At 42.1% G+C, this 23,404-nt stretch overlaps 1 protein-coding gene across 1 annotated transcript in view; it reads left to right on the forward strand.

Moving 5' to 3' along the window:
* Nucleotides 1–23,404, forward strand: part of LOC139760439 (uncharacterized) — a gene marked incomplete at its 3' end in the record, with an annotated part of 167,836 nt that overhangs the window by 128,106 nt on the left and 16,326 nt on the right. The window contains exon 6 of the mRNA XM_071683676.1: nt 2,538–2,716. Within this exon, the coding sequence (XP_071539777.1) occupies nt 2,538–2,716 (179 nt within the window). The remainder of the gene's footprint in view (nt 1–2,537; nt 2,717–23,404) is intronic.

Consider the following 23,404-nt stretch of genomic DNA (forward strand, 5'->3'; position numbering starts at 1 on the left):
ACCTATCTCTCCTTTTTTCTCATCTTGGTTACATCCTCACACATTTAGACACCCCAATCTGAGCCTCTGAGGAGGATGAGTACTCCCCGCGTGACTCCTTCTTCTGTTTCCCGTTTTAGGAAGTCAAAATACAAGGAGGGGAGGTTTTCTGGCTCCCCGCTTCCATCCCCTTTAGTTGCCTTCTATGACACTTGAGAAATGCGTGGGAAGTATTCTCTCTCCCCTATCCCAGGGATACTTGCATATATATACTTATTTTTATCTCTCTTTTTAAACCAGGTACTCCCAATCACCACTCATTTTTCAGCTCACAAATCTACAAGCTCTTTACCATCTCCATTTACAACACTGAATACCCCATGAACACCAATTATACCTTCAACTGCCACATTACTCACTTTTGCATTGAAATCACCCATCATTATAATCCAGTGTCGTGCATCAAAGCTGCTAACACACTTACTCAGCTGCTCCCAAAACACTTGCCTCTCATGATCTTTCTTCTCATGACCAGGTGCATAGGCACCAATGATCATCCATCTCTCTCCATCCACTTTCAGTTTTACCCATATCAATTTAGAGTCTACTTTCTTACACTCTATCACATACTCCCAGAACTCATGCTTCAGGAGTAGTGCATAGTGCAACTCTTTCCCTTGCTCTTGTCCTCTTACCAACCCCTGACTTTACTCCGAAGACATTCCCAATCCACTCTTCCCCTTTACCCTTGAGCTTCATTTCACTCAGAGCCAAAACCTCGAGGTTCCTTTCCTCAAACATACTACCTATCTCTCCTTTTTTCTCATCTTGGTTACATCCACACACATTTAGACACCCCAGTCTGAGCCTTCGATGAGGATGAGCACTCCCCGCTTGACTCCTTCCTCTGTTTCCCCTTTTAGAAAGTTAGAATACAAGGAGGAGAGGGTTTCTAGCCCCCCACTCCTGTATCCTTTAGTTGCCTTTAACTACACGCGGGTAATATGTGTGAATTACTCTTTCTCCCTTATCCCCAGGGATAAGCGCTAATGAGATGACCTTGATGAGGGCCTTAGCTGCCATGCGATCTCAGCTAAAATAGAAATCACTGTCAGTGGTTTATTAAAAAGGGGAAATGTGGTGAAAGCCATGGATATGATGTGGCAAAACTGTGAAAATGAGTTTCTCATGAAAGGTGGTAACCATGTTGTTGACTGGTTTGGATTGTTAGTATATGAATGGTTTAGGATTAGTTATCTGTGGATATGGTCAATGCCTGTATGGTTCCATTTTAAAGGGGCGAAAAGAATGAGTGTACCTTTGAATTACAGAGATATATAAGTTTATTGACTGATTCTCTTAATATATAAGAGAGATTGGTGATTGAGAGGATTCTGGTATGCATAGAGGACCAAATTTAGGTGGAACAATGTGGTTTCAGAAGTGGTAGATACATAAGTCTGGTGTTTGTTTTCAAGAATGTAGATGACATATACAAATACTGAGGGAAAGAAATACTTAGGGAAAGAGATGGATTCGTATGTGGCACCTAACATTTGGAAAAAGCTTGTTATAGGATTGACAGAAATGGTTTGTGGAAGGTCATATGCATATATGATAAGGGTGCTGCTTGAGACGGAGAAGTTTCTGTCAGCAGAGTCCCGTAAAGTATGTATGCAAGTAGGAAGAAATGGATGAGTCATTCCAGGTGAAGTTGAATCTGTGGCAAGGGTTTTGGAGAGAGGGTTAGGTCTACAATTTGTTAGGGGTGGGGTGGCCTGGAAGGAGAGTTCAGTTGCAGTTTGCAGATGAAACTGCTCTTATAGTAGACTCCAGTGTGAAACTGCAGAATTAGGTGTCTAGTTTTGGAAGAGTGAGATAGAGAGAAGAAAAGTGAGAATTAATGTAAATACAAGTAAGAAAGTTAGCATGGGGGAGAGACAGGAAGGTTGGATTGTGAATCTGAATGAAGAGGAGCTGGGAAAAATGGAGTGCTTTAGATACTGGGAGTGGACATAGCAGCAGATGGAGCCATAGGTGAAGGGGCTAGGGTCCTAGGTGCACTGAGTAATGTTTGGAAAGAGAGGTGACCATCTGTGAGGGCATGGTATGGCAGTCCTAACTATTTTGTTAGGATAAAAAAAGTAAGAAAGACGGTAGATGTCATGGAAATGAAATGTTTGGGTACAATATGTGATGTAAGGAGCGTTGGTCAAGTAAGAAACGACAGGGTAAGAAATAGGCCTCCATAAGGATGGTGTTTGAAAGAGCTGAAAAGGGCACAGAACTAGGAGGAACAAGGAGGAGGAGACAAAAGACAAGTTGGAAGGATGTTGTGAAAATGCTTCAAGTGATGAAAGTGAAAATGCTGGGATAGAGTGAATGATATAGAGAGGGCAACATCTTGTCAGTGTGGCTTCTGTTTTGGTGCTTTATACATGACAGCAAGTGAGTGGATGTGAGTAGATGAAGCTATTCCATGTCTGTTCCTGGGGCTGTCTTGTTATGCAGGGAATAGTGAACAGGTATGATGTAATAATGATTATTGTATGTTTCAGTATCACTCATCAAAAAAGCCTTGATGTGACAGCTACTCCATCATCAACACAAAAGTCACAAGCAGGAGTTAGACTTTCTGTGAATACTCCTAAAAGCATCATGAAAGATACAAAATCAGCAAAGATTGTGAAACCAATATTTACTGTTGGAAGGAATGATGCTTCTGTTAAGAAAGAAGGTAAGTGTATGTGAATGATGTCAGCACCCTTTTTTGTAGAAGTAATATTTCTTGTGGGAATTATTAGTTTGCCAAGGTCTGGACTGAATTGGACTACTTTGATGATATGAATCAGTGAGTTGAAGCCCCATTAGCTGCTCTTTAAACTTATAGTTAACTTCTCACGATTTTATAGAAAAGTTTTGGATTATCTCCTGCCATATCTACAATATTCTAAAGTTCCTCTGCTTTTCCCTTTGTTTGTTTCTGTACTCATTCCTTGACCTCTTTCTCACCATTCAAATGCAGGCTGCCAATATTGAATCTTTCCCACAGTACATCTGAAGGTCTTTTGCTCTGACATCTTTTGGTAAATCATGTATTTTTCTTTTCTAACTTTCCTTCTCTGTTTCTGGATAAAGATACCTGCGTTCGAACTCTCTTATTTTTACTTTCAAAGAACCTAAGTTATCTACATTAAGGGTATGAAATTCCATATCCCAGGTTGTGTTTACAAAGAGATTGTTTAGCTTAGTTTCCATAATTACTTTGGTATCCTCTCTGATCATTTTGTTCTCTTTATACCTTGTCATCAAACTCAAGCATTACAAGATCACCCTTTCCCACTTGATGCAGCATTTCTGATACACATCAAACTGAGCCAGCCAGCAAGATGAGCTCAGGCAGTGCTTCCTTTAAGAATTTGGAGGGTCTGTAGCTCCTAAAGCCTACTATGTACAAATAAAGAGGAGGGAGTACAGTTTGATATATGCACTACATAGTAAGTTTGAGTGTGTGGACCTTGAAAGTTTAATAGGGCGTGGAAGTGGAAGTTTCCTAGATTCAAATCAAGTCCCTATGAGTAACACTTTGTTGACTTCACTGAATCTGTTTATTCTTATTATTGTGAATTTTTGCTGAGTGAAAGCATAGCCCTGACTCTATGAATAGGAGAATAGCTTTAGTGTGACCAAGAGGCAGCACTGTCAATCATTTAGAAATTTAAATTCTCTTCATGATTGAGGCTGTTTTGTGCTAGTAAGATTCATTACTGTTTCTAGAACTGTATATTTTGCAGTTCTTGTGGGGATGAGGATCAGGGAGAAATGGAGGTATGGTGTAAAGAAGAATTGGGATAAAAGTGTTGGCAAGTGAGAAGATGAATCAGGAGTATGAAAGGAAGGTAACTGAAAGTTTAGATGGAATTGTAGTGAATGTAGGAATGCAGTCATGTGAATGAGGTGACCAGAATCTTTAGTGAAATACTAGTAAAGATTGTAGAATCAGAAATAAAAAGGGCAATGCATGGTGGACAGAAGAGATTAGAAATGCTGGGGAAGAGAAAAAAGGCATGGTAGATTGATCATTAGGAATGTACCGGTGGAAGTTCAGCAAAGAAGTAGGGAAAAATACAAAATTTGCAAGCGGAATGTTAAGAAGCTGTAGAGAAAAGCAAAAAAAGAATAGATGAAGATTTTGGAAGAAAGTTAAGTGAAAAGTTTCAGGATAATAAGAAACTAAACAGGAAGGAAGTGAAAAAAGAAAGAGGTAGATGTAAGAGTAGAAATGGTGTTTTGAGAAGGAAGGAAGGGGAATTGCTGAATCAAAAGGTGGAAGTGAAAGGAAGATAGAAAGAGTATTTCGAAAAACTGATTAATGTGGGAGAAGGGGGGGCAGCAGTTGTTACATGCACGGGTATGGAGGAGGGAAGGAAGAGGATACAAGTGCAGGCGCCTGTAAGAAGAAGGGCCTGTAGAAAAAGGGAGGCTGAAGGTAGGAAAGGCATCTGTAGTGGATGTGATTATGGCTAAAATATGAAGTATGGAGGAAAATGTGCAATAGAGTAGGTGCATCTTATATGTAATGTAGCATGGAGACAGAAGGTTGTTCCTGAGATGGGATAAAAGCTATTATTGTTACTTATTCAAAAAGAAAGTTGCTAAGGATGTATGTAGAAATTATAGAGGAATAAGAGTGTGAAAAGAAAGGTTGATAGGAAATGTGAATAAGAGCAAGGTTATTAGGTTCAGTAGGGTTGAGGGACAAGTTAATTGGGAGGTAAGTTTGAATGGAGAAAAACTGGAGGGAGTGAACTGTTTTAGATATCTGGGAGTGGGCTTAGCAGCAGATGGAACGATGAAAGTGGAAGTGAGTCACAATGTGGAACAAGGGAGCGAAGGTTCTGGAAGCATTGAAGAATGTATGGAAGGCAAAAATATTATCTCTGAGAGCAAACATAGGTATGTTTGAAGGAATTGTGGTTCCAACAATGTTATGTGGTTGCGAGGCATGGGCTATAGATAGAGTAGTGTGGAGGATGGTGGATATGTTGGAAATGAGATGTTTGAGGACAATATGTGGTGTGAGGTGGTTTAATCGAGTAGATAAGAAAGAGTAAGAGAGATGTGTGGTAATAAAAAGAGTGTGGTTGAGAGAGCAGAATAGGGTGTTTTGAAATTGTTTGGTCACATGGAGAGAATAAGTAAGGAAAGATTGACAAAGAGGATATATGTGTCAGAGGTGGAGGGAACAAGAAGTGGGAAACCAAATTGGAGGTGAAAAGATGGAGTGAAAAAGATTTTGAGTGATTGGGGCCTGAACATGCAGGGGCGTGAAAGGCGTGCAAGGAATAGAGTGAATTGGAACGATGTAGTATACTGGGGTCAATGTGTCAGTGGATTGAACCAGGGTATGTGAAGCATCTGGGGTAAACCATGAAAAGTTTTGTGGGGCCTATATGTGGAAAGGGAGTTGTGGTTTCGATGCATTTTACGTGATAGCTTGAAACTGAATGTGAACGAATGTGGCCTTTGTTATCTTTACCTGAAGCTACCTCGCGTGCATGCGGGGGGAGGGGGTTGTCATTTTATGTGTGGTGGGGTAGCGATGGGAATGACTGAAGGCAGCAAGTATGAATTATGTACATGTGTATGTATATATATGTATGCGTTGAAATGTATAGATATGTATATGTGCGTGTGTGGACGTGTATGTATATACACGTGTATGTGGGTGGGGTGGGCCAGTCTTTCGTCTGTTTCCTTGCGTTACCTTATCTCGCTAACGCAGGAGACTGCGGCAAAGTATGATATATAAATATGAAAATACATACACAGACATATACATATATACACATGTACATAATTCATACTTGCTGTCTTTATTTATTCCTGTCACACACACACACATACACACACACACACAACCCTGCTACACATGAAATAGCATCCCCACTCCCCCTGCGAGGTAGGGCCAGGAAATGACAAAACGCCACATTCATTCACACTCAGTCTCTAGCTGTCATGCGTAATGCACTGAAACCACAGCTCCCTTTCCACATCCAGGCCCCACAAAACTTTGAGTGCACTGGGCCATTCTTTTGTCTTTTTCCTTACGCTACCTCCCTAGCGCGGGAGAGAGCGACTAAGTATAATAAAAAGAATATGAATATATGTATATGAGAAATACTTAGAAAAACAGATGGATTTGTATGTAGCATTTATGGATCTCGAGAAGGCATGTGATAGAGTTGATGGAGATGCTCTGTTGAAGGTATTAAGAGTATATGGTGTGTGAGGTAAGTTGCAAGAAGCAGTGAAAAGGGTTTATCAAGGATGTAAGGCATGTGTACAAGTAGGAAGAGAGGAAAGTCATTCATTCCCATTGAATGTCAGTTTACAGCAGTGGTATGTGATGTCTCCATGGCTGTTTAATTTGTTTATCAATGGGGTTGTTAGAGAGGTGAATGCAAGAATTTTGGAGAGCGGGGCAAGTATGCAGTCTGTTCTGGATGAGAGGGCTTGGGAAGTAAGTCAGTTGTTGTTTGCTGATGATACAGTGCTGGTGGCTGATTTGGGTGAGAAACTGCAGAAGTTGGTGACAGAGTTTGGTAAAGTGTGTAAAAGAAGAAAGCTGAGAGTAAATGTGAATAAGAGCAAGGTTATTAGGTCTAGTAGGATTGAGGGACAATTTGATTGGGAGGTAAGTTTCAATATAGAAAAACTGTTGAAAGTGAAGTGTTTTAGATATCTGGGAGTGGACTTAGTAGGGGATGGAACCATGGAAGCGGAAGCGAGTCATAGGGTGGGAGAAGGGGCGAAGGTTCTGGGAGTGTTGAAGAATGTGTGGAAGGTGTGAACGTAATCTTGGAGAGCAAAAATTGATATGTTTAAAGGAATAGTGGTTCCAACAATGTTATATGGTTGCGGGGCATGGGCTATAGATAGGGTTGTGCGGAGGATGGATGTGTTGGAAATGAGATGTTTGAGGACTGTAGGTGGTGTGAGGTGGTTTGATTGAGGAAGTAATGAAAGGGTGAGAGATTTGTGGTACTAAAAAGAGTGTTGTTGAGAGAGCAGAAGAGGGTGTTTTGAAATGGTTTGGTCACATTTACTCTCACCTTTTTTCCATTCTTAACTCAATCTCTCCTTATACTTCTTCACACAAGTGAATATTCTCTCTTCTTTTCTGAAAACCTCTACAAATCCTCACCTTTGCCTTCACAAGATAATGATCGGACATCCCTCCAGTTGCCCCTCTCAGCACATTAACTTCCAAAAGTCTCTCTTTCATGCGCATATCAATTCATACATAATTCAGTAATGCTTTCTGGCCATCTCTCCTACTTACATACGTATACTTATGTATACTTCTCTTTTTAAACCAGGTATTCCCAATCACCAGTCCTTTTTCAGCACACAAATCTAGATCTTCACCATTTCCATTTACAACATTCAACACCCTGTGTGCACCAATTATACCCTCAACTGCCACCCTACTCACCTTTGCATTTAAATCACCCATCACTCTAACCCGGTCTCGTGCATCAAAGCTGCTAACACACTCACTCAGCTGCTCCCAAAACACTTGCCTCTCATGATCTTTTTTCTCATGACCAGGTGCATAACCACCAATAATCACCCATCTCTCTCCATCCACTTTCCGTTTTACCCATATCAATCTAGAGTTTACTTTCTTACACTATATCACATACTCCCACAACTCCTGCTTTAGGAGTATATATAGGTTTAAATCCCTGGGGATAGGGAAGAAAGAATACTTCCCACGCATTCCCTGCATGTCATAAAAGACAACTAAAGGGGACAGGAGTGGGGGGCTAGAAACCCTCCCCTCCTTGTATTTTAACTTTCTGAAAGGGGAGACAGAGGGAGGAGTCATGCAAAGAGTGCTCATCCTCCTCAGAGGCTCTGATTAGAGTGTTTAGATGTGTGTGGATATAACCAAGATGAGAAAAAAAAGAGAGATAGGCTGTGTTTGAGGAAAGGAACCTGGATGTTTTGGCTCTGAGCGAAATGAAGCTCAAGGGTAAAGGGAAAGAATGGTTTGGGAATGTTTTGGGAGTAAAGTCAGGGGTTGGTGAGAGGATGAGAGCAAAGGAAGGAGTAGCACTCCTCCTGAAACAGGAGTTGTGGAAGTATGTGATAGTGTAAGAAAGTAAACTCTAGATTAATATAAGGTGATTATTGGTGCCTATGCACCTGGTGATGAGAAGAAAGATCATGAGAGGCAAGTGTTTTAGGAGCAGCTGAGTGAGTGTGTTAGGAGCTTTGATTCATGAGACTGGGTTTTAGTGATGGGTGATTTGGATGCAGAGTTGAGAATGTGGCTGTTGAGGGTATAATTGGTGTACATGGGATGTTCAGTGTTGTAAATGGAAATAGTGAAGAGCTTGTAGATTTGTGTGCTGAAAAAGAACTGGTGATTAGGAATACTTGGTTTAAAAAGAGCGATATACATAAGTATACGTATGTAAGTAGGAGAGATGGCCTGGCCAGAGAGTGTTATTGAATTACATGTTGATTGTTAGGTCGTAAAAGAGAGACTTTTGGATGATGATGTGCTGAGAGATGCAACTGGAGGGATGTCTGATTATTATCTTGTGGAGGCAAAGGTGAAGATTTGTAGAGGTTTTCAGAAAAGAAGAGAGAATGTTGGGGTGAAGAGAGTGGTGGGATTAAGTGAGCTTAGAAAGGACTTTTTGAAGAAGTACCAGGAGAGATTGAGTGTAGAATGGAAAGGCCACTCGCAACAGAGGTCGGGGGATGTAGCTCTGAAAGACAACAGCAATCTGTACACGTCGGTAGCTGGTGCGCGACGTGTACGCATTATTCACCGGGACTTGAAGCCAAGCAATATAGCAGTAAATGAGGACTGTGAATTGAAGATCTTAGACTTTGGTTTAGCAAGACCCACTGAGTCTGAAATGACAGGCTATGTTGCAACAAGGTGGTACCGTGCACCGGAAATAATGCTTAATTGGATGCACTACAATCAAACAGTGGATATATGGTCTGTGGGGTGCATAATGGCAGAGCTTCTCACAGGAAGAACACTCTTTCCTGGTGCTGGCCTTATCCTTTTTCTCTTTGCTTTAAGCAGTGTATAGATGTTTATCTTGTGATACATTCTTTTTTCTGCTATTGACGTTTGTGTAAATAAATTATACATTTCCTTTTCCATAGCCAGAGGTTGAACCATTATGTGACATTCATTTTTTCATCCATTTCAAGCTAGAAGTTTCAGTTTTCTAAATTGTTTCTTACATTTTTCATATGTATATATATGTATGTGTGTGTGTGTATATATGTGCGTATGTATGTGTCTGTGTGTATGTGTATATGTATGTATATATGTATATTATCCCTGGGGATAGGGGTGAAAGAATACTTCCCACGTATTCCTCGCGTGTCGTAGAAAGCGACTAGAGGGGACGGGAGCGGGGGCCAGAAATCCTCCCCTCCTTGTATTAACTTTCTAAAATGGGAAACAGAAGAAGGAGTCATGCTCATCCTCCTCGAAGGCTCAGAGTGGGGTGCCTAAATGTGTGTGGATGTAACCAAGATGTGAAAAAAGGAGAGATAGGTAGTATGTTTGAGGAAAGGAACCTGGATGTTTTGGCTCTGAGTGAAACGAAGCTCAAGGGTAAAGGGGAAGAGTGGTTTGGGAATGTCTGGGGAGTAAAGTCAGGGGTTAGTGAGAGGACAAGAGCAAGGGAAGGAGTAGCAATACTCCTGAAACAGGAGTTGTGGGAGTATGTGATAGAATGTAAGAAAGTAAATTCTCGATTAATATGGGTAAAACTGAAAGTTGATGGAGAGAGGTGGGTGATTATTGGTGCATATGCACCTGGGCATGAGAAGAAAGATCATGAAAGGCAAGTGTTTTGGGAGCAGCTGAATGAGTGTGTTAGTGGTTTTGATGCATGAGACCGGGTTATAGTGATGGGTGATTTGAATGCAAAGGTGAGTAATGTGGCAGTTGAGGGAATAATTGGTATACATGGGGTGTTCAGTGTTGTAAATGGAAATGGTGAAGAGCTTGTAGATTTATGTGCTGAAAAAGGACTGATGATTGGGAATACCTGGTTTAAAAAGCGAGATATACATAAGTATACTTATGTAAGTAGGAGAGATGGCCAGAGAGCGTTATTGGATTACGTGTTAATTGACAGGGTGCGAAAGAGAGACTTTTGGATGTTAATGTGCTGAGAGGTGCAACTGGAGGGATGTCTGATCATTATCTTGTGGAGGCTAAGGTGAAGATTTGTATGGGTTTTCAGAAAAGAAGAGTGAATGTTGGGGTGAAGAGGGTGGTGAGAGTAAGTGAGCTTGGGAAGGAGACCTGTGTGAGGAAGTACCAGGAGAGACTGAGTACAGAATGGAAAAAGGTGAGAACAATGGAAGTAAGGGGAGTGGGGGAGGAATGGGATGTATTTAGGGAATCAGTGATGGATTGCGCAAAAGATGCTTGTGGCATGAGAAGAGTGGGAGGTGGGTTGATTAGAAAGGGTAGTGAGTGGTGGGATGAAGAAGTAAGAGTATTAGTGAAAGAGAAAAGAGAGGCATTTGGACGATTTTTGCAGGGAAAAAATGCAATTGAGTGGGAGATGTATAAAAGAAACAGACAGGAGGTCAAGAGAAAGGTGCAAGAGGTGAAAAAAAGGGCAAATGAGAGTTGGGGTGAGAGAGTATCATTAAATTTTAGGGAGAATAAAAAGATGTTCTGGAAGGAGGTAAATAAAGTGCGTAAGACAAGGGAGCAAATGGGAACTTCAGTGAAGGGCGCAAATGGGGAGGTGATAACAAGTAGTGGTGATGTGAGAGGGAGATGGAGTGAGTATTTTGAAGGTTTGTTGAATGTGTTTGATGATAGTGTGGCAGATATAGGGTGTTTTGGTCGAGGTGGTGTGCAAAGTGAGAGGGTTAGGGAAAATGATTTGGTAAACAGAGAAGAGGTAGTGAAAGCTTTGCAGAAGATGAAAGCCGGCAAGGCAGCAGGTTTGGATGGTATTGCAGTGGAATTTATTAAAAAAGGGGGTGACTGTATTGTTGACTGGTTGGTAAGGTTATTTAATGTATGTATGACTCATGGTGAGGTGCCTGAGGATTGGCGGAATGCGTGCATAGTGCCATTGTACAAAGGCAAAGGGGATAAGAGTGAGTGCTCAAATTACAGAGGTATAAGTTTGTTGAGTATTCCTGGTAAATTATATGGGAGGGTATTGATTGAGAGGGTGAAGCATGTACAGAGCATCAGATTGGGGAAGAGCAGTGTGGTTTCAGAAGTGGTAGAGGATGTGTGAATCAGGTGTTTGCTTTGAAGAATGTATGTGAGAAATACTTAGAAAAGCAAATGGATTTGTATGTAGCATTTATGGATCTGGAGAAGGCATATGATAGAGTTGATAAAGATGCTCTGTGGAAGGTATTAAGAATATATGGTGTGGGAGGCAAGTTGTTAGAAGCAGTGAAAAGTTTTTATCGAGGATGTAAGGCATGTGTACGTGTAGGAAGAGTGGAAAGTGATTGGTTCTCAGTGAATGTAGGTTTGCGGCAGGGGTGTGTGATGTCTCCATGGTTGTTTAATTTGTTTATGGATGGGGTTGTTAGGGAGGTAAATGCAAGAGTCCTGGAAAGAGGGCAAGTATGAAGTCTGTTGGGGATGAGAGAGCTTGGGAAGTGAGTCAGTTGTTGTTCGCTGATGATACAGCGCTGGTGGCTGATTCATGTGAGAAACTGCAGAAGCTGGTGACTGAGTTTGGTAAAGTGTGTGAAAGAAGAAAGTTAAGAGTAAATGTGAATAAGAGCAAGGTTATTAGGTACAGTAGGGTTGAGGGTCAAGTCAATTGGGAGGTGAGTTTGAATGGAGAAAAACTGGAGGAAGTGAAGTGTTTTAGATATCTGAGAGTGGATCTGGCAGCGGATGGAACCATGGAAGCGGAAGTGGATCATAGGGTGGGGGAGGGGGCGAAAATTCTGGGGGCCTTGAAGAATGTGTGGAAGTCGAGAACATTATCTCGGAAAGCAAAAATGGGTATGTTTGAAGGAATAGTGGTTCCAACAATGTTGTATGGTTGCAAGGCGTGGGCTATGGATAGAGTTGTGCGCAGGAGGATGGATGTGCTGGAAATGAGATGTTTGAGGACAATGTGTGGTGTGAGGTGGTTTGATCGAGTGAGTAACGTAAGGGTAAGAGAGATGTGTGGAAATAAAAAGAGCATGGTTGAGAGAGCAGAAGAGGGTGTTTTGAAGTGGTTTGGGCACATGGAGAGAATGAGTGAGGAAAGATTGACCAAGAGGATATATGTATCGGAGGTGGAGGGAACGAGGAGAAGAGGGAGACCAAATTGGAGGTGGAAAGATGGAGTGAAAAAGATTTTGTGTGATTGGGGCCTGAACATGCAGGAGGGTGAAAGACGGGCAAGGAATAGAGTGAACTGGAGCGATGTGGTATACCGGGGTTGACATGCTGTCAGTGGATTGAATCAAGGCATGTGAAGCGTCTGGGGTAAACCATGGAAAGCTGTGTAGGTATGAATATTTGCGTGTGTGGACGTATGTATATACATGTGTATGGGGGGGTTGGGCCATTTCTTTCGTCTGTTTCCTTGCGCTACCTCGCAAACGCGGGAGACAGCGACAAAGTATAATAAAAAGTAATAATATACTCTCTCCATCCACTTTCCGTTTTACCCATATCAATCTAGAGTTTACTTTCTTACACTATATCACATACTCCCACAACTCCTGCTTTAGGAGTATATATAGGTTTAAATCCCTGGGGATAGGGAAGAAAGAATACTTCCCACGCATTCCCTGCATGTCATAAAAGACAACTAAAGGGGACAGGAGTGGGGGGCTAGAAACCCTCCCCTCCTTGTATTTTAACTTTCTGAAAGGGGAAACAGAGGGAGGAGTCATGCAAAGAGTGCTCATCCTCCTCAGAGGCTCTGATTAGAGTGTTTAGATGTGTGTGGATATAACCAAGATGAGAAAAAAAAGAGAGATAGGCTGTGTTTGAGGAAAGGAACCTGGATGTTTTGGCTCTGAGTGAAATGAAGCTCAAGGGTAAAGGGAAAGAATGGTTTGGGAATGTTTTGGGAGTAAAGTCAGGGGTTGGTGAGAGGATGAGAGCAAAGGAAGGAGTAGCACTCCTCCTGAAACGGGAGTTGTGGAAGTATGTGATAGTGTAAGAAAGTAAACTCTAGATTAATATAAGGTGATTATTGGTGCCTATGCACCTGGTGATGAGAAGAAAGATCATGAGAGGCAAGTGTTTTAGGAGCAGCTGAGTGAGTGTGTTAGGAGCTTTGATTCATGAGACTGGGTTTTAGTGATGGGTGATTTGGATGCAGAGTTGAGAATGTGGCTGTTGAGGGTATAATTGGTGTACATGGGGTGTTCAGTGTTGTAAATGGAAATAGTGAAGAGCTTGTAGATTTGTGTGCTGAAAAAGAACTGGTGATTAGGAATACTTGGTTTAAAAAGAGCGATATACATAAGTATACGTATGTAAGTAGGAGAGATGGCCTGGCCAGAGAATGTTATTGAATTACATGTTGATTGTTAGGTCGTAAAAGAGAGACTTTTGGATGATGATGTGCTGAGAGATGCAACTGGAGGGATGTCTGATTATTATCTTGTGGAGGCAAAGGTGAAGATTTGTAGAGGTTTTCAGAAAAGAAGAGAGAATGTTGGGGTGAAGAGAGTGGTGGGATTAAGTGAGCTTAGAAAGGACTTTTTGAAGAAGTACCAGGAGAGATTGAGTGTAGAATGGAAAAAGGTGAGAGCAAAGGACATAATGCGAATAGAGGAGAAATGGGATGTATTTGGGGAAGCAGTGATGGCTTGTGCAAAAATTGCCTGTGGCATGGGAAAGGTAGGAGGTGGGCTGATTACAAAGGGTAGTGAGTGGTGGGATGAAGATGTAAGATTGCTAGTGAAAGAGAGAGAGGTGGCATTTGGATGATTTTCATGGGGAAATAGCACAAATGACTGGGAGATGTATTGAAAAAAAGAGGTAGGAGCTCAAGAGAAAGGTGCAGGAGATGAAAAAGAGGGCAACTGAGAGTTGGGGTGAGAGAGTATCATTTAATTTTAGGGAGAATAAGATGTTTTGGATGGAGGTAAATACAGTGCGTAAGACAAGAGAACATTTGGGTACATCGGTTAAGGGGGCTATTGAGAAGGTAATAACAAGTAGTGGTGAAGTGAGGAGATGGAGTGAGTATTTTGAAGGTTTGGTGAATGTATTTGATGATAAAGTGGTAGATATAGGGTGTTTTGGTAGAGGTGGTAAACATAGAAGAGGTACTGAAAGCTTTAAGGAAGATGAAAGCTGGCAAGGCGGCAGGCTTGGATGGTATTACAGTGGAATTTATTAAAAAAACAGGGTGACTGTCTTGTTGACTAGTTGGTGAGAATATTCAATGTATTTAAAGTGCATGGTGAAGTGCCTGAGGATTGGCAGAATGCATGCATAGTGCCATTGTACAACAGCAAACGGGATAAAGGTGAGTGTTCAAATTACAGAGGTACAAGTTTGTTCAGTATTCCTGGGAAATTATATGGGACCGATATTGATTGAGATGCTTGTGGCATGAGAAGCGTGGGAGGTGGGCAGATTAGAAAGGGTAGTGAGTGGTGGGATGAAGAAGTAAGATTATTAGTGAAAGAGAAGAGAGAGGCATTTGGATGATTTTTGCAGGAAATTAATGCAAATGAGTGGGAGATGTATAAAAGAAAGAGGCAGGAGGTCAAGAGAAAGGTGCAAAAGGTGAAAAAGAGGGCAAATAAGAGTTGGGGTGAGAATCATTAAATTTTAGGGAGAATAAAAAGATGTTTTGGAAGGAGGTAAATAAAGTGCATAAGACAAGGGAACGAATGGGAACTTCAGTGGAGGGGGCTAATGGGGAGGTGATAACAAGTAGTGGTGATGTGAGAAGGAGATGGAGTGAGTATTTTGAAGGTTTGATGATAGAATGGCAGATATAGGGTGTTTTGGTCGGGGTGGTGTGCAAAGTGATAAAGTTAGGGAGAATGATTTGGTAAAGAGAGAAGAGGTAGTAAAAGCTTTGCGGAAGATGAAAGCGGGCAAGACAGCGGGTTTGGATTGTATGGTAGTGGAATTTATTAAAAAAGTGGTTAATTGTATTGTTGACTGGTTTGTAAGGTTATTTAATGTATGTATGACTCATGGTGAGGTGCCTGAGGATTGGCGGAATGCTTGCATAGTGCCATTGTACAAAGGCAAAGGGGATAAAAGTGAGTGCTCAAATTACAGAGGTATAAGTTTTTGAGTATCCCTGGGAATTTATAAGGGAGGGTATTGATTGAGAGGGTGAAGGCATGTACAAAGCATCAGATAGGGGAAGAGCAGTGTGGTTTCAGAAGTGGTAGAGGATAAGTGGATCAGGTGTTTGCTTTGAAGAATGTATGTGAGAAATACTTAGAAAAGCAAATGGATTTGTATGTAGCATTTATGGATCTGGAGAAGGCATATGATAAGAGTTGATAGAGATGCTCTGCTGAAGGTATTAAGAATATATGGTGTGGGAGACAAGTTGTTAGAAGCAGTGAAAAGTTTTTATTGAGGATGTCAGGCATGTGTACGTGTAGGAAGAGAGGAAAGTGATTAGTTCTGTGAATGTAGGTTTGCGGCAGGGGTGTGTGATGTCTCCATGGTTGTTTAATTTGTTTATGGATGGGGTTGTTAGGGAGGTGAATGCAAGAGTTTTGGAAAGAGGGGCTAGTATGCAGTCTGTTGTGGATGAGAGAGCTTGGGAAGTGAGTCAGTTGTTGTTCGCTGATGATACAGTGCTGGTGGCTGATTTGTGTGAGAAACTGCAGAAGCTGGTTATTGAGTTTGGTAAAGTGTGTGAAAGAAGAAAGCTAAGAGTAAATGTGAATAAGAGCAAGGTTATTAGGTACAGTAGAGTTGAGGGACAAGTCATTTGGGAGGTAAGTTTGAATGGAGAAACACTGGAGGAAGTAAAGTGTTTTAGATATCTGGGAGTGGATTTGGCAGCAGATGTCACCATGGAAATGGAAGTGAATCATAGGGTGGGAGAGGGGGCGAAAGTTCTGGGAGCATTGAAGAATGTATGGAAGTCGAGAACATTATCTCGGAAAGCACAAATGGGTATGTTTGAAGGAATAGTAGTTCCAACAATGTTATATGGTCGTGAGGCGTGGGCTATGGATAGAGTTGTGCGGAGGAGGGTGGATGTGGTGGAAATGAGATGTTTGAGGACAATATGTGGTGTGAGGTGGTTTGATCGAGTAAGTAATAATAGGGTAAGAGAGATGCGTGGTAATAAAAAGAGTGTGGTTGAGAGAGCAGAAGAGGGTGTTTTGAAATGGTTTGGTTACATGGAGAGAATGAGTGAGGAAAGATTGACCAAGAGGATATATGTGTCAGAGGTAGAGGGAACGAAGTGAAGTGGGAGACCAAATTGGAGGTGGAAAGATGGAGTGAAAAAGATTTTGAGTGATCGTGGCCTGAACATGCAGGAGGGTGAAAGGCGTGCAAGGAATAGAGTGAACTGGAATGATATGGTATAACGGGGTCGACGTGCTGTCAATGGATTGAGCCAGGGCATGTGAAGCATCTAGGGTAAACCATGGAAAGTTCTGTGGGGCCTGGATGTGGAAAGGGTGCTGTGGTTTCGGTGCATTATTACATGACAGGTAGAGACTGAGTGTGAACGAAAGTGGCCCTTGTTGTCTTTTCCTAGCGCTACGTTGCGCACATGAAGGGGTAGGATGTTGTTATTTCATGTGTGGCGGGTGGCGATGGGAATGAATAAATGCAGACTATGAATTATGTACATGTGTATATATGTATATGTCTGTGTGTGTATATATATGTATACGTTGAGATGTATAGGTATGTATATTTGCGTATGTAGGCGTGTATGTACATACATGTGTTTGTGGGTGGGTTGGGCCATTCTTTTCATCTGCTTCCTTCCGCTACCTCGCTAATGCGGGAGACAGCGGCAAAGCAAAATAAATAAAAATAAATAAATATTGAGTGAGCGGGTGAAGGGATGTACAGAGCATCAGATTGGGGAAGAGCAGTGTGGTTTCAGAAGTGGTAGAGGGTGTGGAAATCAGGTGTTTGCTTTGAAGAATGTATGTGAGAAATACTTAGAAAAACAAATGGATTTGTATGTGGCATTTATTGATCTGGAGAAGGCATATGATAGAGTTGATAAAGATGTTCTGTGGAAGGTATTAAGAGTATGTGGTGTGGGAGGTAAGTTGATAGAATCAGCAAAAAGTTTTTATCAAGGATGTAAGGAATGTGTACGAGTAGGTAGAGAGGAAAGTGATTGATTCCCAGTGAATGTCGGTTTGTGGTAAGGTTAATAGGTTCAGTAGAGTTGAGGGACAAGTCAAGTGGGAGGTAAGTTTGAATGGAGAAAAACTGGAGGAAGTGAAGTGTTTTAGATATCTGGGAGTGGATTTGGCAGTGAATGGAACCATGGAAACGGAAGTGAGTCGTAGGTTGGGGGAGGGGGCGAAGGTAGTGGGAGCATTGAAGAATGTGTAGAAGGCAGAAACATTACTCACAGAGCAAAAATGGGTATGTTTGAAGGAATAGTTGTTCCAACAATGTTATATGGTTGCGAGGCGTGGGCTATAGATAGGGTTGTATGGAGGAGGGTGGATGCATTGGAAATCAGATGTTTGAGGACAATATGTGGTGTGAGGTGGTTTGATTGAATAAGTAATGAAAGGGTAAGAGAGATGTGTGGAAATAAAGAGAGTATGGTTGAGAGAGCAGAAGAGGTTGTATTGAAATAGTTTGGTTACATGGAGAGAATGAGTGAGGAAAAAGTGACCAAGAGGATATATGTGTCAGAGATGGAGGGAATGAGAAGTGGTAGACCAAAGTGGAGGTGGAAGGATGGAGTGAAAAAGATTTTGAGCAATCGGGCCCTGAACATGCAGGAGGGTGAAAGGCGTGCAAGGATTAGAGTGAATTGGAACAATGTGGTATACTGTGGTCAATGTGATGTCAGTGGATTGAACCAGGGCATGTGAAGCATCTTGAGTAAACCATGGAAAGTTTTGTTAGGCTTGGATGTGGAAAGGGAGCTGTGGTTTCAGTGCATTACACGTGACAGCAAGAGAGTGAGTGTGAACAATTATGGCCTATTGTCTTTTCCTAGTGCTACCTCGCGAGGATGGAAGAAGTGATGCTATTTCATGTGCAGTGCGGTTGCGACGGGAATGAATAAAGGTATCAAGTACAAATATGTACATGTGTATATATATATACATGTCCGAGTATGTATATGTATATGTACATTGAAATGTATAGGTATATATATGTGCGTGTATGGACGTATATGTATATACATGTGTATGTGGGTGGGTTGGGCCATTCTTTCGTTTGTTTGTGCTACCTCTCCTACGTTAGCGAGGTAGCACAAGGAAACAGACAAAAGAAGGGCCCAACTCGGCCACATACACATGTATATACATACACGTCCACACATGCACATATACATTTATATTTATATTTATTTTGCTTTGTCGCTGTCTCCCGCGTTAGCGAGGTAGCGCAAGGAAACAGACGAAAGAATGGCCCAAGCCGCCCACATACACATGTATGTACATACACGTCCACACATGCAAATATACATACCTGTACATCTCAATGTACACATATATATATACACACACAGACATATACATATATGCACATGTCCATAATTCATACTGTCTGCCTTTATTTGTTCCCATCGCCACCTCGCCACACATGGAATAACAACACCCTCCCCCCTCATGTGTGCGAGGTAGCGCTAGGAAAGACACCAAAGGCCCCATTCGTTCACACTCAGTCTCTAGCTGTCATGTAATAATGCACCGAAACCACAGCTCCCTTTCCACATCCTGGCCCCACACACTTTGCATGGTTTACCCCAGACGCTTCACATGCCCTGGTTCAATCCATTGACAGCACGTCGACCCCGGTATACCACATCGTTCCAATTCACTTTATTCCTTCCACGCCTTTCACCCTCCTGCATGTTCAGGCCCCAATCACTCAAAATCTTTTTCACTCCATCTTTCCACCTCCAATATATATATATATTGTTGTTAGAAGCAGTGAAAAGTTTTTATCGAGGATGTAAGGCATGTGTGCGTGTAGGAAGAGAGGAAAGTGATTGGTTCTCAGTGAATGTAGGTTTGCGGCAGGGGTGTGTGATGTCTCCATGGTTGTTTAATTTGTTTATGGATGGGGTTGTTAGGGAGGTAAATGCAAGAGTTTTGGAAAGAGGGGCAAGTATGAAGTCTGTTGGGGATGAGAGAGCTTGGGAAGTGAGTCAGTTGTTGTTCGATGATGATACAGCGCTGGTGGCTGATTCATGTGAGAAACTGCAGAAGCTGGTGACTGAGTTTGGAAAAGTGTGTGGAAGAAGAAAGTTAAGAGTAAATGTGAATAAGAGCAAGGTTATTAGGTACAGTAGGGTTGAGGGTCAAGTCAATTGGGAGGTGAGTTTGAATGGAGAAAAACTGGAAGAAGTGAAGTGTTTTAGATATCTGGGAGTGGATCTGGCAGCGGATGGAACCATGGAAGCGGAAGTGGATCATAGGGTGGGGGAGGGGGCGAAAATCCTGGGGCCTTGAAGAATGTGTGGAAGTCGAGAACATTATCTCGGAAAGCAAAAATGAGTATGTTTGAAGGAATAGTGGTTCCAACAATGTTGTATGGTTGCGAGGCGTGGGCTATGGATAGAGTTGTGCGCAGGAGGATGGATGTGCTGGAAATGAGATGTTTGAGGACAATGTGTGGTGTGAGGTGGTTTGATCGAGTGAGTAACTTAAGGGTAAGAGAGATGTGTGGAAATAAAAAGAGCATGGTTGAGAGAACAGAAGAGGGTGTTTTGAAATGGTTTGGGCACATGGAGAGGATGATTGAGGAAAGATTGACCAAGAGGATATATGTGTCGGAGGTGGAGGGAACAAGGAGAAGAGGGAGACCAAATTGGAGGTGGAAAGATGGAGTGAAAAAGATTTTGTGTGATCGGGGCCTGAACTTGCAGGAGGGTGAAAGGAGGGCAAGGAATAGAGTGAATTGGAGCGATGTGGTATACAGCGGTTGACGTACTGTCAGTGGATTGAATTAGGGCATGTGAAGCGTCTGGGATAAACCATGGAAAGCTGTGTAGGTATGTATATTTGCGTGTGTGGACGTATGTATATACATGTGTATGGGGTGGGTTGGGCCATTTCTTTCGTCTGTTTCCTTGCGCTACCTCGCAAACGCGGGAGAAAGCGTTTGGGATAGGGGAGAAAGAATACTTCCCACGTATTCCCTGCGTGTCGTAGAAGGCGACTAAAAGGGGAGGGAGCGGGGGGCTGGAAATCCTCCCCTCTTGTTTTTTTTTTAATTTTCCAAAAAAAGGAACAGAGAAGGGGGCCAGTGAGAGGTTGCCCTCAGAGGCTCAGTCCTCTGTTCTTAACGCTACCTTGCTGATGCGGGAAATGGCGAATAGGTTGAAAAAAAAATATATGTATATATATATATATATATATATATATTAATATTTTTTTTTTTTTTTTTTTTTTTGCCGCTGTCTCCCGCGTTTGCGAGGTAGCGCAAGGAAACAGACGAAAGAAATGGCCCAACCCACCCCCATACACATGCCTTGATTCAATCCACTGACAGCACGTCAACCCCGGTATACCACATCGCTCCAATTCACTATTCTTTGCCCTCCTTTCACCCTCCTGCATGTTCAGGCCCCGATCACACAAAGTCTTTTTCACTCCATCTTTCCACCTCCAATTTGGTCTCCCTCTTCTGCTCGTTCCCTCCACCTCCGACACATATATCCTCTTGGTCAATCTTTCCTCACTCATTCTCTCCATGTGACCAAACCATTTCAAAACACCCTCTTCTGCTCTCTCAACCACGCTCTTTTTATTTCCACACATCTCTCTTACCCTTACGTTACTTACTCGATCAAACCACCTCACACCACACATTGTCCTCAAACATCTCATTTCCAGCACATCCATCCTCCTGCGCACAACTCTATCCATAGTCCACGCCTCGCAACCATACAACATTGTTGGAACCACTATTCCTTCAAACATGCCCATTTTTGCTTTCCGAGATAATGTTCTCGACTTCCACACATTCTTCAAGGCCCCCAGGATTTTCGCCCCCTCCCCACCCTATGATCCACTTCCGCTTCCATGGTTCCATCCGCTGCCAGATCCACTCTCAGATATCTAAAACACTTTACTTCCTCCAGTTTTTCTCCATTCAAACTCACCTCCCAATTGACTTGACCCTCAACCCTACTGTACCTAATAACCTTGCTCTTATTCACATTTACTCTTAACTTTCTTCTTCCACACACTTTACTAAACTCAGTCACCAGCTTCTGCAGTTTCTCACATGAATCAGCCACCAGCGCTGTATCATCAGCGAACAACAACTGACTCACTTCCCAAGCTCTCTCATCCCCAACAGACTTCATACTTGCCCCTCTTTCCAAAACTCTTGCATTCACCTCCCTAACAACCCCATCCATAAAAAAATTAAACAACCATGGAGACATCACACACCCCTGCCGCAAACCTACATTCTCTGAGAACCAATCACTTTCCTCTCTTCCTGCAGGTACACATGCCTTACATCCTCAATAAAAACTTTTCACTGCTTCTAACAACTTGCCTCCTACACCATATATTCTTAATACCTTCCACAGAGCATCTCTATCAACTCTATCATATGCCTTCTCCAGATCCATAAATGCTACATACAAATCCATTTGCTTTTCTAAGTATTTCTCACATACATTCTTCAAAGCAAACACCTGATCCACACATCCTCTACCACTTCTGAAACCACACTGCTCTTCCCCTATCCGATGCTCTGTACATGCCTTCACCCTCTCAATCAATACCCTCCCATATAATTTACCAGGAATACTCAACAAACTTATACCTCTGTAATTTGAGCACTCACTCTTATCCCCTTTGCCTTTGTACAATGGCACTATGCATGCTTTCCGCCAATCCTCAGGCACCTCACCATGAGTCATACATACATTAAATAACCTTACCAACCAGTCAATAATACAGTCACCCCCTTTTTTAATAGATTCCACTGCAATACCATCCAAACCTGCTGCCTTGCCGGCTTTCATCTTCCGCAAAGCTTTTACTACCTCTTCTCTGTTTACCAAATCATTTTCCCTAACCCTCTCACTTTGCACACCACCTCGACCAAAACACCCTATATATGCCACTCTATCATCAAACACATTCAACAAACCTTCAAAATACTCACTCCATCACCTTCTCACATCACCACTACTTGTTATCACCTCCCCATTTGCGCCCTTTACTGAAGTTCCCATTTGCTCCCTTGTCTTACGCACTTTATTTACCTCCTTCCAGAACATCTTTTTATTCTCCCTAAAATTTAATGATACTATCTCACCCCAACTCTTATTTGCCCTCTTTTTCACCTCTTGCACCTTTGTCTTGACCTCCTGTCTCTTTCTTTTTTACATCTCCCACTCAATTGCATTTTTTCCCTGCAAAAATCGTCCACATGCCTCTCTCTTCTCTTTCACTAATAATCTTACTACTTTATCCCACCACTCACTACCCTTTCTAATCAACCCACCTCCCACTTTTCTCATGCCACAAGCATCTTTTGCGCAATCCATCACTGATTCCCTAAATACATCCCATTCCTCCCCCACTCCCCTTACTTATATCTATTTTTTTTTCCAAAGGAAGGAACAGAGAAGGGGGCTGGATGAGGATGTTTCCTCAGAGGGCCAGTCCTCTGCTCTTAACGCTACCTCGCTGACGCGGGAAATGGCGAATAGTATGAAAGAAAGATATATATATATATATATATATATATATATATATATATATATATTATATATATATATATATATATTATATATATGTAAGGCAAAAGATGCTTGTGGCATGAGAAGAGTGGAGGTGGGTTGATTAGAAAGGGTAGTGAGTGGTGGGATGAAGAAGTAAGATTATTAGTGAAAGAGAAGAGAGAGGCATTTGGACGATTTTTGCAGGGAAAAAATGCAGTTGAGTGGGAGATGTATAAAAGAAAGAGACAGGAGGTCAAGAGGGTACAAGAGGTGAAAAAAAGGGCAAATGAGAGTTGGGGTGAGAGAGTATCATTAAATTTTAGGGAGAATAAAAAGATGTTCTGGAAGGAGGTAAATAAAGTGCGTAAGACAAGGGAGCAAATGGGAACTTAAGTGAAGGGCGGAAATGGGGAGGTGATAACAAGTAGTGGTGATTTGAGAAGGAGATGGAGTGAGTATTTTGAAGGTTTGTTGAATGTGTTTGATGATAGAGTGGCAGATATAGGGTGTTTTGGTCGAGGTGGTGT

Source organism: Panulirus ornatus, chromosome 36 (genome assembly GCF_036320965.1).
Source record: "Panulirus ornatus isolate Po-2019 chromosome 36, ASM3632096v1, whole genome shotgun sequence".
Classification (NCBI taxonomy): domain Eukaryota; kingdom Metazoa; phylum Arthropoda; class Malacostraca; order Decapoda; family Palinuridae; genus Panulirus; species Panulirus ornatus.